At 49.4% G+C, this 16126-nt stretch overlaps 1 protein-coding gene across 1 annotated transcript in view; it reads right to left on the reverse strand.

Annotated features, from left to right (window-relative positions):
* Positions 1 to 16126, reverse strand: part of SLC6A2 (solute carrier family 6 member 2) — a 46944-nt gene that overhangs the window by 17507 nt on the left and 13311 nt on the right. The window contains exon 4 of the mRNA XM_041764902.1: positions 4450 to 4588. Coding sequence (XP_041620836.1) covers positions 4450 to 4588 — 139 coding nt within the window. The remainder of the gene's footprint in view (positions 1 to 4449; positions 4589 to 16126) is intronic.

Consider the following 16126-nt stretch of genomic DNA (forward strand, 5'->3'; position numbering starts at 1 on the left):
GCATTAAAGGTTGAGAAGCACTGCACAGGGTCACCACGAAGGTCTACTCTAACACAGGGATGATAAATGTCTGTGCTTTATCAGTACAAAACTGCACTGATTTAGCCTCTAATGATTCAGAATGTGTCATCTTCTGAACTGGGTTTTAAGGACATTTGCACAAATAATGAAGATATACAAGATTTATGGGGTGAGGGTATGTACTGATGTTATGTTAAGAAAATGCTGATCTGTAAATATTTTAGCATATTCATCACTCCCATGCAAATGATGTTCTTCACTATAAAAATATCATTTGCATTTGAGCAATGGGTCCAATTAAGTCACTAACTGGACCCACCGATGGTTCCAATAATGGGCTCAATTAAGTCGCTAAGGCAAGGCAGGACCAGCTTGTATTGAACCATTAGTGGGAAGACTTGGGTAGAACTAGGTGTTGAAACTCACAAACAACAAAATGACCTTTCTATTTAAAAATTCTAAAACTCATTTTTTTAATTGGTCCGGTTTTTTCCCCCAACCCTACCACTCTTGCCAGAATCTGAGAGGTGCTCTTTCTTTAATGTCCCCCAAACAGCCGGCAGCCTGGCAGCGCAGTGGCAGAACGTGGTGGCCATCTCTAGCCAGTTCTGTTGTCTTGGTTTATCTCCAGGCATAGGAGAGCCCAAGGCTTCTGAAAATTCAAACAGAGCAGGTAGGAGCCTGGGCCTGCCACTCCCCCCAGAGCTGCACTGAGCCTCCTCAGCAGAGTCTGCAAACCTCTGGGGTGGGGACAGAGCATTGGAAGGGGTGCTGAGGAAGGCCACAAAGGCAGGACAAGGATCATGTATTGAGCAATTTCCATCTGCCAGTCCTGGACCAAGGACCTCCTGTTCATCGTCCCAATGACCCTGGAGGTTGGCACAATGACTAACTGCCCTCCGTAGGGAGCAGCATTAATTCCAAGGTCACCCAGCAGGAAACAGTGGTGCCTAGACTCCAACCCAGGTGCTCTGGTCACAAAGCCATGTTCTTAATCACTCACTTCCCTGTGTATTTGGGAGTCAAGGTCAAGTCCTAGCCATGCCAGAGACTTTGGTGACACCCTGTCCCCCTCCAGGCCTCAGCCTCCCCATGTGTATGAGCTGGTTGGCGTAGATGGCCTCTGTGTGCCCTCTGTCTGACATTTAGGGGCTCGGTGACTAGGCTGATGATCTAAAAGCCAGTTCAGCCAAAGATTCAGGAGATGGGAGAGGCAGGCAGGACTCTAGAATTGCAAGCAGCAGCACGCATGCTCCCTAACTGACTCCCTGGAGGCTAACTCCCCACTCCAACCTCTGCCCTTTACCCTGAGATGGTCAATGGGCAAGGTCAGAGTGCGTGATGTGGGGTCACCCCTTACCTTGATTCAGACTGTGCCCGCCCCCACCATCCCTGCTGCCATCGTGGAATGGAGTCACATCTCCTCCCGGGCACAGAGCCCTCATTCGCCAAGCCGGGAAGTGTGAACATTCGCAATTCATTTCAGGCTGCTCTGCGGCTGTGGAAGCCTGCTAAGAAAAGCTCCGTCCTGTTCCAGATGTAGTCTGGCCAGAAATCAGCAGTGTTCTTGATTTTCTCCTGAGCCAGTTTATAAAAACAAAGACCGGGCACAGGAATGTCCTGAGTGAAGCTCCCTATTCTGGAAAGCTCCCTCCCCCATGGACAGCCAGGGGCCCTTTCCTGCTCAGCCGCCAGCAGAATACTGGGGGAGGATTTACGTAAAATGTGGGCTGTGGCTTTGGTTTGGGGGGATTTATGGAAAATGTGGGCTGTGGCTTCAGTTTGACAAGTTTCCACCTGGTGGGGGGTGGGGTTCCCCTAGGGGCCGAAGGGGGGGGCATGACTCCTTGAAGGTGCCTTTGCACAGAGGAACTGAGCATGCTCAGCTCTGCTCCTTCTTCCCATCAATCTCCCATCAGCCACTCCTGCTCCATCGGACCAAGTGCTACACTAGCTGGGGCCGGTTGTACCCGCCCTGGCAATGGCTCTAGGGCACTTAATCTTGGAATGCAACATCAGGAGCTGCGGTGGCCTCGCGCTCACACAGTAAAGCTCAGATGTCTGCAATTCTGCTGCCTGCAGAGGCCGAGAGCCGTGCTCCTGAGACCCAGGAGAGGAGCTGAGGGGCTGGACGAGGCTGGCCTGGGGCTCCGGCACCTCAGTGGCTTTACTGATGCTGAAAACCTTCCGCTGAAAACCCCCTCCCTCTCCGCATCCCTATCTGTTCCTGTCCTTAGAGACCTAGGCCAAATGCCACCTTCTCCATGGTCTTTAGTTTAAAGAGCTAATTCTGATGCAGGATCTCTCACTTTTTTCACCATGACAACTCACGTTAACAAACAACTTGTAGATCGACACAAAATACACACACACACACACACACACACACACACACACACACACACGTGCGGATGGCTATAGCTAAAATCCAAATTCCAAAAGCCAGCTGCTCCTTTACCATGCGCAATGCATTCCAGTCCATTTCCTTCTTAGAAAGTTGTGGCGATCCGCTAAATTGATTCAAGGGCTGGTGCAAAATACAGTTTGTATTTCAGTTAAAATGTAACCTGACTCCCTGATATGAAAGGATCTTAAAGTCAAAAAATTAAAAAAAATCAAGACCTAGAATAGTGTATTGTACAGTTTGTGACCATTACTGTTTATTTAGAGAAGGTCACACATGTCTCTGGATGAAGACTCAAGAAACTAGCAACACGGGTTGACCTATGCCTGTCTGTAATACATATAAGAAGATACGCAATTGGAGAAGGAATTGGTCTTTATTCTTTAGTCACTAATACTAGTACCAAGCCTGGCATGTCGCAGGTGTCCATAAATGCTTAATAAGTTGTACTGAATTTGAAGGAACACTCAGTGAGGCTCCCCAACTTATTTATCCACCCACCCTTTTCCCTTTCTTCCTACCTTCCCTCCTTTCCTCATGAACGCTTCAATAAATACTTACTAAGACCTACTCTATACCAGGTGCTAGAATGATAGGGGTCCTAGCCTGGTTTTGCCCTATCGCAGAATTTCTTGCAGCCCTGGTCTGCATTTTATTTGGGCTCCTCCTTGGGGTACACTCTGTGTCTCCACCATGCTGTTAGGAAGTTCCACTTCAAGCCTTTCTTGACTGATTTCATCCCCACTGGCTGCTGGTTCCCTGTCACTGTCTTTGCTCTCACTGGCATACCCAAGGACTCTAGGAATACCAGACATTCCCCTGACGCATGCCACTTGCCAAATCACTTGTCTAATGAAGCTCCTTACAAATTCACACTTACTTGATTATGGTAGACTGTTGGCCTCATGACCCCCAGTGAACCCACAGCTGTGTGAGTCTCCTCCCACACTGATTCTGGGCTTCGCCATAAGATTTATCTTGGCCACTGGGCCAACAGCAAGCATGATGCAAGCAGAGACTGGAAGAGCTACTTGCACACTGGGGCTTGTCTGCTTGGAACTTGCTCTTGGAACTCAGCCGCCATGCTGTGAGAAGCCCAAGCCACTTGGAGAGGTTTTGTGGAAACTACCCAAGACGCTCCGCTTGACAGCTCCAGCTGGGCTCCCAGCCAGTACTCACCACCATCCATGAGTGTGGCCATCTTGGACATTCCAGCTCAGCCATGCCCCCAGATATGGAGCCTGGCAACAGCATGAGGAGCAGAGGACCCACCTATCTGGTCCCAGTCAACCCACACCACCACGAGAACAAAATGGTTATTTTAAATGACTACATCTTGGGGTGTTTTGTTATGCAGCAGTAGCTGATCACAATACAAAGAGCATTTCTCAATGATAGCTTCTTTACGACCAGTCAAGCTCCACATGGTCCAAATGCGGTTGTTCTCATGATGTTCCCCAGGCTCAGAATCAACATGGGCCATGAGATGAGGGGCTCCATACAGGGGTGGGGAAGCGTCACACAGGTCAGAATGCAGACTCTGGTGGCCCTCTTATGTCCCCGGCCCCCTCCCCATAGCCCTCTACCCAGGAAACCTAGACCTTTCTTTGCAGGCACTCACCACTCTGCTAGATGAAGTACACTGGTTTTATAGTGAAGGAGATGGTTATATTCCAGAGAATGATACAAATTTGCATCAATTTCTAGGCCAGAATTCATGATTTATCCAATACACAAGAATAGGTTGCTTTAGGGTTTTGCCGGAGACCCTTGGGGTGTCCCAATCCCTGGGAGCTTTGGTGGAAAAGCATGGAGCCCTGATGCACACCTCCACCCTACTGCTGGGAGACTTGGGCTTAGGGAAGGTCTCCCACTTAGCCAGTGGCAGAGCTGGGGAGTGTGCAAACCCCAGCTCTCTACTTCCACTTCCACATTTGCTTTTTGCCAACTACCTAGTTACAGCTAGAAAAAAAAAATCTTTTTTTTTAGGCCAACTTCCCAACTTAAATAGAAACAAAGATTACCTTTCCTGATGTCTTCACTCCTTTCCAGAGGCTAAAAAACAGGATGACCACGACGACCATCAGACAGAGCAGGAGCTGCCACTGGGGCAGGCCGATGTCATGGATCCCGCTGCTCTCGTGAAGGTGCAGGACGCCACGCCTGCCGGGAGGAGAGGAGAGGGGACCAGGGAGACAATGTCGTCAGACAGGATGACCAAGGCCTTGGCCCACAGGCCAGTCCCCGAAGGCGCGAACTGCTGGAAACCAGCTTTGGGCTGCCCCAGCCAGTGCCCTGCATTGTTTGGGCCTGTTCCGCATAGTCATAGCCTGTGCTGGGGACTGGCCTGGCCTGGCGGCAAGTCTTCCCGCTCACATCTGTTTTTTAACAAAAATTTTCAATGTAACAAAAATCTCTTCAGTGCTACCTGCATGCCTGGTCCTGGGGAGATGGTGGTAAATAACAGGAAAAGTCCTGGCCCTGAGAGCACTCACGGCAGCGCAGGGGTTCTCAACAAGAGTGATGGGGCAGTTTTGACGTCCCCGCCCCCAGGGGGACACTGGGACATTTAGCAAGGTGTGGAGACACCTTTGATGGTCATGAATTAGGGAGGAGGCTGTGCTACTGGCATCTAGAAGATTGTGACTGGGGACATCCTACAATGCACAGGATGGCCTTAACATCCTGCAGTGCACAGGACTGCCTCTAGCAATAAAGAATTATTCAGGCCTGGGGAACCTGGGTGGCTCAGTGGTTGAGCATCTGCCTCCAGCTCAGGTCATGATCCTGGGGTCCTGGGATCAGAGGCCACATCAGGCTCCCTATGGGAGCCTGCCTCTCTGTCTCTGCCTTTGTGTCTGCCTTTGGCTCAGGTCATGGTCCCAGGGTCAGCCCCCCGTTCTGACTCTCTGCTCAGTGATGAGTCTGCTTCTTCCCCTCCCCTGGCTCCTGCTCCTCCCCCTGCTTGTGCTCTCTCCCATGCTCTCTCTCTCAATCTCAAGCTGAGAGTGAGAGAGAGAGCAGGGAGGAGCATCGAGGGAGAGGGAGAAGCAGACTCCTTGCTGAGCAGGGAGCCCAATGCAGGGCTCCATCCCAGGAACCTGGCATCATGACCTGGGCCGAAGGCAGATGCCTAACTGACTGAGCCACCCACGTGCTCCAAATAAATAAAATCTTTAACAACAACAAAAAGGAATTATCTAATCCCAAATTTTCATGTTGCTGAGTTTATAGATCCCTGTCTAGGGACTAAGATGAGAATAAATGTTTCTTCTATTTGGTAATATCCACTAAAGCTAAAGGTATGCATACCCTGTGTCCTAGCAATTCCATTCCTGGGTATTTACTCCATAGAAATGTGTACATATGTTCATCAAGACACATGTTCTAGAATGTTCAAAGTAGCATTAATAACAATAGCCTCAAACTGAAAGTTACTCCAATATCCATTAACAGTAGAATGGATAAATTATGATATATTCATAAAATGGAATATCATAAAGCAACTAGTTCTCTATGAATAGACATCTCACACAAAATACTTTGAGAAAGAAGTTAAAACCAAACCCAAAGTCTAATTCTGTCTAATTCCACTCATTTAAACTACAAAAGGCAAAACTAATCTAAGGAGTTAGAAGTCAGGAAGTGCAGGTACATCCTAGGTGGGGACGGGGTTGCTGAATAGGAGGGGATACCATAGGGACTTCTGGGATACTGGTTATGTTTCTTGATCTGGGTGCTGGTAACATGGCTGCATTCAGTTTGTGACATTCCTGAAGTTTCCCTTGGGGATATGCACTTCTTTATAATATGGTATCCTTCAATAAAAAGTGGGGTATTTTAGGGGCACCTGGGCGGCTCAGCTGCTGAGCATCTGCCTTTGGCTCAGGTCATGATCCTGGGGTCCTGAGATGGAGTCCTACATCGGGCTCCCTGCAGGGAGCCTGTTTCTGCCTCTGCCTGTGTCTCTGCCTCTCTCTCTGTGTGTCTCTCATGAATAAATAAATAAAATCTTTTTTTAAAAAGTGGGGTATTTTAAAGTAAGGAAGACAAACAAATAGAATAAAAATGAGGTTTAAGACTACTGGGGTCTCTCCTACAATCTACAGTGAAGAAGGAGTAAATAGAATTGCACACAAAATGACCAGCTGCTACTAATCTAATCAAAGACCTTAGAATTTAACCAAAGGTCGATTAAGACCAACTGCTAAGATAGTAGATCAGATCCCAGGGGCAGGAGGACCCTCTCACAATTCAGCATCCTTGCAAGACAAAGAAAGCTGAACTATTTCCGCAGAAGAGAGGACAGCTTGGTAAGGTGCCCCCCTGCACCCAGGTCATTCATCCATCAGGGAGGGCCCACTGGGAGCAGGCTCATCCAGGGCCTCAGCTACACACTGGGGACTCTTGTACACAGTGCCTTGCATGGGGGGCTTATATTCTAGCACCAGACACAGCATTAAAAGGATAGTCACAATACAGTGTGACAAGTGTTGGGAACTGAGAAAACTTCAAGGCCACCCAGAACTGGTCCCTGCCCATCCTCCACTGCACCCTACCCTCAGATGCCAGAAAACTACCAACACCATTCAAGGCCCTGCTCCAATGTCACCTCCTCTGGGAGGCCTCCATGATTACTCTTGGCATGGATCTTTCAACCCTTCCAGTTCCTGTGGCTCTTGTCTCATTTCCCAACCCATCCCTGCTCCTACCACGTGAGGGCTGGCTGCATGTGAGGCTCTCTCAGGGTGAGGAGGTGAATGAGCCATTTCTGGGTCCCCAGTTATAAGCCCAGGCCTGACACCCAGGCCTGTTAGCTCAGAGCAGAGTGTTGGATCAGAAACACCTGCTCACACCCTTTCTTGCTAAATCCAATAATCCATTTTCTAAAACATGAGACCCCAGGGCCCGCTCATGAGGAACCAGGGAGCACAGAGGTTCAGCTTCTCATGCCCTCACTTCTCTCAGCAGCTTCTTCCCCAACCTGGAGAGGTCCTCAGCCTTCCGTCCATGTTCCTCACATTGTCCAGGGTGACCATTCACTCCCCCCAACGAAGAAACTTAACTTCCCTGTGTCTCATCCTATAGCACTTTGCTCTCAGCCAGAGGTCTGTTCAGAGAGCAGCTGATTGATAAATGTACACTACTGTTAAAGGCTAAAGTACTTTAATATATATTGTCCTTTCCTAGAGGAGGGCTTTAACTAAAAAAATGGACATCACTAATGGCAAAAGTTTGCACACCTACAGTGGATAAACTGGGGGGTAGTCAATCGTCTCCCTGCCTATCTGTATCAGTCTCTCCCCCCACCAACCCTCCTCCTTTCCCTCCTCTTCCTCCCTTACCCACTCCCCCCAAAAGAGAAATAAATACGAGGTATGGAGAATGTAACTTGGAGCCCTATCAGCTTCTGAACCTGCACATTTGAATTACGCGGAGATCTTTTTAACAATTACGGATGTCTGGGCCCCACTCTCAACCAATGAACTCAGAACCCGTGCAGAGCGCCAGCGTCTTTTCAATTCCCCAGGCGATTCTACTGGGCAGCCAAGGCTGAGACCCTTCGAACAAGAGGTTCTGCCTAAATTACAGGTTTTCTTTAGAGCAAGCTTGAGTCTTCCAGAAATTGTCTTTGCTTTCCTGGCAAAATAATATTGGCTTTCTGTGCCTAAAGGGAAAGAAAAAAAAGGCTCAGAGAGGCTCATAAAATGTGGGCTTGGAAAATTTTGTATGCCTGGGTGTCAGAGGAGCCCACAGAATCAGAGGCAGATGGCTGCGCTCGCTGGGAGCAGTGCATACGACAGTGGGAGATGCTGCACTTGTGGGCAAAACTGTACCCTGAGTCTGGAAACCTGGTTATCTTATCCTTGGGCAGGTGATTGCACTTGCGGAGGCCACCACTGACCTTGCGCACGAACTCACGCATTCAGGTATTCACCCATTCAGATGTCATGTCTATTATTTGCAAGAACATGAAGGCAAATAGAAGACCATGGGCCCAAACTGGGGTCGGACAGACCCGGGCTCCCGCCCTGGCCCTGCCACCAGCGACGGGCGGCCTGCATCCTTTCACTGATTGTGCAAACTTGTTCTGTGCATCTGCAGTGAGCCAGGCAGTGTTGGGGGCCAGGCTGTGGACAAGCAGGTGCTGGCTCCGGCCACAAGGATCTCCTGCAGGGTTTGGGGGGTGGTGGGTGGTGCACAGAAGCTGGTGCAAATATTCCCCATCTTGGGCCCTCTCCCTTCTCAATATGATGCTTCTAATGAGGATGAAATCACAGAACGCCAGACCATGCCTAGAACTCAAGAAATGCTCCACAAATGGTCATCGTAACTATCACAATCTCGTCCTAGCCTGCAAGGAGCAGCAGAGGAACTAAGGAGTGCCCCCAAAATGTCCGAGGGAGTTAGCCCCAGGGAGTCAGCTGGCAGGCTCCCCGGAGGGGTGGTGGGTGCCATCTCTGCTGGGTGCCTGAGAGCAGGTGAGCTGAGAGGAAGTGCACAGGTGTGGGGGGGGAAGGGAGGGAGACGGACAGGAGGGGGTGTGGACGGACACGTGTGTCAGCAGGTGAGCAAGTGTGAGTGAATGGGCAGAGCTGTGCAGCCCACAAAGGCCCACGTACCCCTCCCCGGATGGCTCCCAGCCCTGCAGCCACCAGGCCAGATGTGGCTTTAACTACTCACCCTGCATCAGCTTCCCCATACAGTTTCCGTGCCTGGCCCCTCCTAACCCTGCTTCCTGATCTCTACCTACCAATGCCCCCACCCTTTCAGCCTGTCCCAGGCCAGACCCACACTCTCCTCCCCAGGGGCTGGTAGAGAAGTCTCCCCCTCTCCCCACTCCCCCATCCCTCTGTGGCCGCTGCACTCCAGGCTGCGCTGCTGTAAAACCATCCATCTGTCTGTCGTGCCCTTCTAATATGTCACTCTCCCACCCCTGGGTCCTCAAAAGTCTCCTCATCACCTCAGTGTTTCTTGCTGGGGGCAGTTTTGCCCCCTGTCTCCCCAGGGATGTTTGACAATGTCTGGGCTGTGACATCTGGAGTGAGGGAGATACTGCTTGTATCTCGTGGGCAGAGGCCAGAGATGTTACTAAACATCCCCAGTGCACAGGACTGCCCTGCCCCCAGCAGAGAATTTCCCAACCTGCGGCACTAAAGGGGTGGAGGTTATGAAATCACAATCTAAAGGACAAAAACATAAGCCTTCCAGAACCTGAGGCCCTTCTTAGCTGTCCCTGTCTCACCACATCCTGCCTTGGGCTCCTGGCCATGGCCAACCACTGTCGTTTCTCCATCATATGAAGCACCTATTGCACTAGGCCTTGGAACTTTCTGTTCCTTTCCATCTAGAATGCACTTCCTGGCCCAATTTGTCTGCCTGGCTTAGTCTCAACTCAAAATGATGCCCTCACTTAGGCTCCTCTCTTATGCCTTGAGAGAGAGACAAAGAGATGGAGGGAGGCCAGAAGATGGTTGGGGGAAGACGGGAGATGGAGGGGGAAGGGGAGAAACAGCTGAAGGGAAGAGAAAACAAAGAAGAAGAGAGGGTAGGCATATTCAAAAAGATAAAGAACCAGAATCAGGTGCTGAACCCATCTGCCTCTTAATTCTGGCCTCTTCATTGTATCATGGGCTGAGTGTTGAGTGGTGTTGCTAACCATTTGGCCAACTTGACTATTAAAATGATGAAGAAAGGCACTGGACCAACTGTACTTGGCCTGAAACATGCTAAAATGACACCAGTGTCCAGCCGGACAGTTGAAAGGCCCCCACGTTCATGTGATGTCCACATTCAGGCTTTCAGGGCTGGTCTAGATACTTCTTGCCAGTGAAAAGGTCAGACTCCTGAGCTGATTCCTGGGAAAAGAAATGTGAACCCAGCCTCTCCCCAGTAGGCCCAAGCTTCAGGGCTAGTACCAGTAACTTGGATTTGTTATACTTTTCCAGCCGTTTAACGAAAATGAATCATCGTAAAGTATATGGTCCAGGCTTTCCGAAGTCTGTGGGCCAAGCGGGCTATTTGTTGCTTCACATTTGAACTCAGAGGGTTAGTGCTGGGCTGGAGGGGGACCTCTCTGCCCCACCAGGGACAGACAGGGGGAGAGGTTTTCCATCTCCCAAACATGTTCACCAATGGGGCCCTTTTACAGATAAAGTTACAGAGCATCACGCTTTCTTTTCAGCTGCCGGCTCCTTGGCTTCAGGCCTGGGGCCTGGGGAGACTGGTTTTGTTCCCTTGGATGAGGTTTCCAATCCATCAGCCTAAATGAGTACAAGATGGCAACAAAATTGGCCAGCAGGCTCTGGGGAAGGAGGAAAAAGGACCTAGACTCCTCCGGGTTGGCACTGAGAGTCCTACTTGCTGGCTCCCCAGACTGAGCTGGGGTGACTCTTTTAAAGCAGAAACGTTTAGATAAAAGGGCCATGTGCCATTAAAAAAAAAATCCAGTGGCAGCTCCTGACTTACTGACACAGAAGCACACAAAAGCCAGCTCAAGGTGAGAAAGAAGGGCTTCTATCCACCTGCAGAGACTCCCACACACTCGTCCCATCCCAAATGGGTGGGGGAGGAAGACAGGAAAGCCTGGGGTGTGGGGGTGGGAGCCTTGGCCCAGACCACCCGGGCTGGGATCCCTGCTCCGCCACTTCCCTAAAAACCTGACCTGCCACCTTCTTATCTGTGAGATAGGAGTAATCCCCCCCTGGGGGGGGCGGCTGTTCCCCACCACGTGCCCCAAGCCCTGGCCTGCAAGGAGAAAGTCATCTTCCTCCACCACATTCTGCTCACGGCTGAGCCTGGGGGACTGTGGGGTTGGGTCTCCACACCCAACTGGCCACTATCTCCTGCTGGGCATCCCCACTGGGGCAGACCTGCTGGCCAGTTAGGCGCCAGCGGAGGAACCAAATAATGACTAGACCAGAGACGACAGGCACTCTCATTTTCCATTTTAATTTACAAGGACAAGAGTTGCCAAGAGCAAAAAGAAGAGTCATGTCTTCTCCTTTAGCACGAGATGGTGAAGGGGCGAGTGTGGAGCCTACGACATGTATCAGAAGCAGCCTCTGCCCCTGCTCCTTTGCTGTCTCCTGGTCCCAACCACACTCATAAACCAGGGAGGCTTAAAAGCTCACTCCTGCCCTGCGAGCTCCCCAAGGCATGGGGATTTTCTGAGGCCATGCTCCTCAGAAGAAGGGGGAAGGAGGGCCTGAATTTCCCACTACAGGACACCGTTGGGATGTCAGCCTGAACCAGGGAGAATCTTGCTCCAAGACAGGAAAGCACAGTGGCTAAGAGACTAGGGTCTCCACGGGAGCTGTGGAGTCCCCGTGCCCTGGCTGCACACAGAGGAATCAGGGCCTCTGGATGGTAGGGTCCAGGCATCCGTGTGTTATAAAGCTCTCTGGGTGGTTCTGAATCTCTCCACTGAGCTGGAAGCTTGGCCTTTCCACCCAGACTGCCTGGGTGCCACTTCTAAACTGTGTGACCCTGGACCAATCATTTCCTGCTTGTGCCTGTTTCCTCATTCATAGAACAAGAATAATTCTAGACCACAGTGGTCAGAATGCAAAGGCACTGTGCACAATGCCTGGGATATAATCTAAGCTGGACAAATGTGAATTGTGATGATGACAATGTTTGTAAATAATAGCCATTTAGAAAGGCGGAAAGGCAATACAAGCCAGAGGTCAGGACGGCAGGCTCTGGATTTCACTGCCTGGTGAGGCAGGGGCTGGGGTGGGGAGAGGGGGTGTTTGGAGGGGCAAAGAGGAAGCAGGTGCAAGAGAGTCCTGCAACCTTGGGCTGCCTGGGCCCAAATCTGGGCTCTGCACAGCACTGGCCATGGTGCCGTGGGCCAGAAATCCACGGTCTCATCTGCAAATGAAGCTAAAATTCACAGCCCCTTTGTGTGGGTACTGGGGGAAGAGTGACAGAACCCTTGTGGGGCTGGTGGTGAGGCTTCAATTGAAGTAATACATACCAGGAAGTCAGCAGAAAGCTGGACACGCATGGTTAAGTGATAAGCTGTTCACGGGATAGTGAGGGGGACAGGAATGACGCTGCTGGGCAAAGAGATGTCCACTGCAAGGAACAGCAGTGCACCACCCTCGGGGGGCTGCAGATGTGCTTCGAATTTTTGACAACTATGGCCCCTCTCCCCTCAAATCCTGAAACCTATATGGTTTTGCACATGGCTGCTGGAGGTCTCAAGGAGCACGTATGGAGGGAGGTAGACAGGAACGGCCGGGACCCTTAGCAAATTTGCTGTGAGGGCTCATTGAGGGTGATCCTGGGCCCTAAGTGCCCCAAGCCTCAGGAAGCAGCAAATTTTCCAGAGGCCACTTTTAGCCAAACCATATCTCCTTGACCCCACTGCCCTGAGATGGCAGGGGTGGAAACTGTCCTTAAGTGACCCCAATCTCCAGATAATCAGGACTCACTCCCAGGTCCTTGGAGCAGAGAATCCATAGGATTGATGGTCCTAGCATTTCGTCTTTTATGAATCTGTCTTTTCTCATCCTCTGGACCTCAACTGTCCAATGTGGTAACCAGAGGCCACATGCAGCTCTTTAAAGGTAAACTGACTAAAAAGAAATAAAATTTAAAAATTTAACTCTTCACTCACACTGGCCACGTTTCAACAGCTCCACTGGCCACATGTGGCTCCTTCACTGAACCGCACAGGTGGAGAAGTTTTCTATCACCGCAGCACAGCCTTGCTCTAGAACAGGAGGCAGCAAACTATGGCCCTCATGCCAAGTCCAGGCTGTGGCCTGTGAGCTAAGAATGGCTTCTATCTTTTGAAAGGATAAAATGAAATAAAGCAGAATATGCAAGAGACATAAGGCCCTCAAAGCCCTGAAATATTTGTCATCTGGTCTTTCAAAGAACAGTTTTGCCAGACCCTCCTACAGACCATGGACACTGTGAAAGTGAGGTCCCCATGGGATTTCCCTGTCCCATCCCACAGCTTGTAACAGGACTTCCTGACTATCTGCTAACACTTGTGCCGAGATTGCTAAAGGTGGGGGGGGGGGGCTCACCCTCCACCCAAGGTATAGAGACAGTATGTGCTACATTCTCGAGAGCCCAACGAGCAAACATTCTTCATTAGGTGGCTGAAGACAAGCTGACCATCACCCACCTGAAGACATAAAAGGATGGACTAGAGGATGACAGGATCCAGGGGAACCACAAGATCAATGTAGATGGTTCTGGATTAAAACCACAGAATTAAATAACCATGCACAAGCCTGTTCAGCCATAAATGAATGAATGAGGAAATGTAGATCACAACCAGTATGAGGTATCATAACCTCATACCTGTTAGGATGACCACCATCAAAAAATAAGACAAGAGCTGGTGAGGATGGAAAAAGGGACCCCTCCTGCACTGTGGGTGGGGATGCTCAAGTCATGATCCTGGGGTCCTAGGATAGAGCTCACGTCGGGCTCCCTGCTCAGTGATGGGTCTGCTTCTCCCTCTCTCTCTCCCCCCACTCATGCTCGCTCACGCGCTCTCTCTGTCAAATAAATAAATAAAATCTTTTTTAAAAAGTTAAAAATAGAACTACCCTATGATCCAGCAATTCCACTGCTGGGTGTTTATCTGAAGGAAGTGAAAACATTAACTTGAAAAGATATCTGCACCCCCATGTTCACTGCAGCCTTATTTATAATAGCCAAGACACGGAAACAAGACATCTGTGGATGCATTAATGTATGAAAAATGATGGTGTGTGTGTGTGTATGTGTGTGTGTGTTTGTGGGGGGAGAAAGTGTGACATACACACACATACACACACACGTACCATGGCATAAATACACACAATATTCAGCCATAAAAAAGAAGAAAATCCTGCCATGTGTGACAACATGCACAGATCCTGAGGGTATTATGCTAAGTGAAATAAGTCAGACAGAGAAAGATAAATACTATATAATCCCATTTAATGGGAATGTTAATTTAAAAAAAACCCAAATTCATAGACAGAAAATAAATTGCTGGTTGCCAGAGGCAGGGGTTGGGGGTTGGCAAACAGGGTAAAGGGGTCAAAAGATACAAACTATAGATCCAACTATAAAATAAATAAGTCCTGGGGATGCCAGGTACAGCACAGTGACTCCAGTTACCAATACTATACCGTAGATTTGAAAGTTGCCAAGAGACTAGATCTTAAAAGTTATCACAAGGGAAAAAAATGTGTCATTATGTGTGGTGATGGATGTTAACTAAACTTCTTGTAGTCACCATTTTGCAATATATCATTGTATCAAGTCTCTGTACACCTGAAACTAACAATGTTATATGCCAATTATATCTCAAAAAATAAGTTAATGAGTGATCAGATGAATAAATAAATTGGGAGAAAGGGACAACTCTTCCTTACAGGAGAATTCCAATCAATTAATCTGGAGGGAATGATGGAAACAGGAAATCACAATTAGATATATGCTATAACAATAATCTTTCCTCGCATGAGTCATTGATGGATACTCAGGAATTGTGGGTAAAAGTATGATGAGAAACAAGATATTTACATAACATCAGGTGATTCCCTGGAAGACACTTGGACAAAAGGAATAATGCTCTCTCCACACAGAAGGAAGCTGGCAGCTACCGTCTTTGCCAAGTGATCACAGTTCACACCCTTGGTAATGAGAGACTGATGTCACATACCCCCGATCTGGTGCCCGAGGACAGTATTCTTGTCAAAAATGCCTAACTTCATTTTATCTAGGTGAAAACAGCCAACCCATCCACACTGAGGGCTATTCTACAGAATAATTGACCAGTGCTCTTCAGAAGGGTCAAGGTCATGACACCCAAGCAAAGTGCAAAGGATTCTCAGAGGTTGGAGACGAAGGGCAAATGACACTCTGGGCTGGATCCTGGGCCAGAAAAGAACATGAGTGGGAAATTGATGAATTCAACAAAAGGTCTTTAACGGTATATGAACATCAATTCTCTGATTTCAATCATTGTGCTATGGTTACATAAGGTGCCAGGTGGATGGAGGGTATACAAGAAGAGCTCTAGGTGTTATTTTTATGACTTTTCTGTGTCTGAAATGATTTCAATATTGAAATCATGAAAAAGTGTCTTTTCAAAAAAGATGTCCTGTCTTCTACCACCAGTCAGTGACTCTCATGCACACGTGGTCCAAATACTTCCCCCGAGCTGCACAGAGCTGGCCTGTCTCCTGCTTCCTGAATTTCATTCACAAGCTCCAGCTGCTTGCCCCGCTGGAAGCCCCAGAGAAAGAAGGCAGCATGGGGTGGGCCAGGTGACAGCGTCAGGATCAGTTCCCACTTGGGTTCAAGCTACAGCTCCCTACATGCTCCCCTGGCTGGCTTCATCAGTTCTCATGCACCTCCTCAGAGAAGCCCTCCCTGACCACCCAAGCCAATGTTCCTTTCTCCCCCATCATCCCCTTCTACCACATACCTATCTGGTCTCAGTTCCTTAGGAGCACTTGCACTTCCTAAAATGTGTTTCATTTCCTGAAGGGCCCACCGGCTCTCTAAAGCGATCTTCCTCCCCTACCTGCTTACCTCCCCTACCTGTATTTCTCTCCACCGTGGTACTTCTGTGCCAGACACGAGGTCCTCCACTGCCCTGTCCATGGCCGTATCTTCAGCTCCTAGCCCAGGGTCAGGCCTGCAGTGGCTGCTCAGTGCACCCTACAAATGCTGGCT

The sequence above is a fragment of the Vulpes lagopus genome, chromosome 8 (assembly GCF_018345385.1).
Source record: "Vulpes lagopus strain Blue_001 chromosome 8, ASM1834538v1, whole genome shotgun sequence".
Taxonomy (NCBI): Eukaryota; Metazoa; Chordata; class Mammalia; order Carnivora; family Canidae; genus Vulpes; species Vulpes lagopus.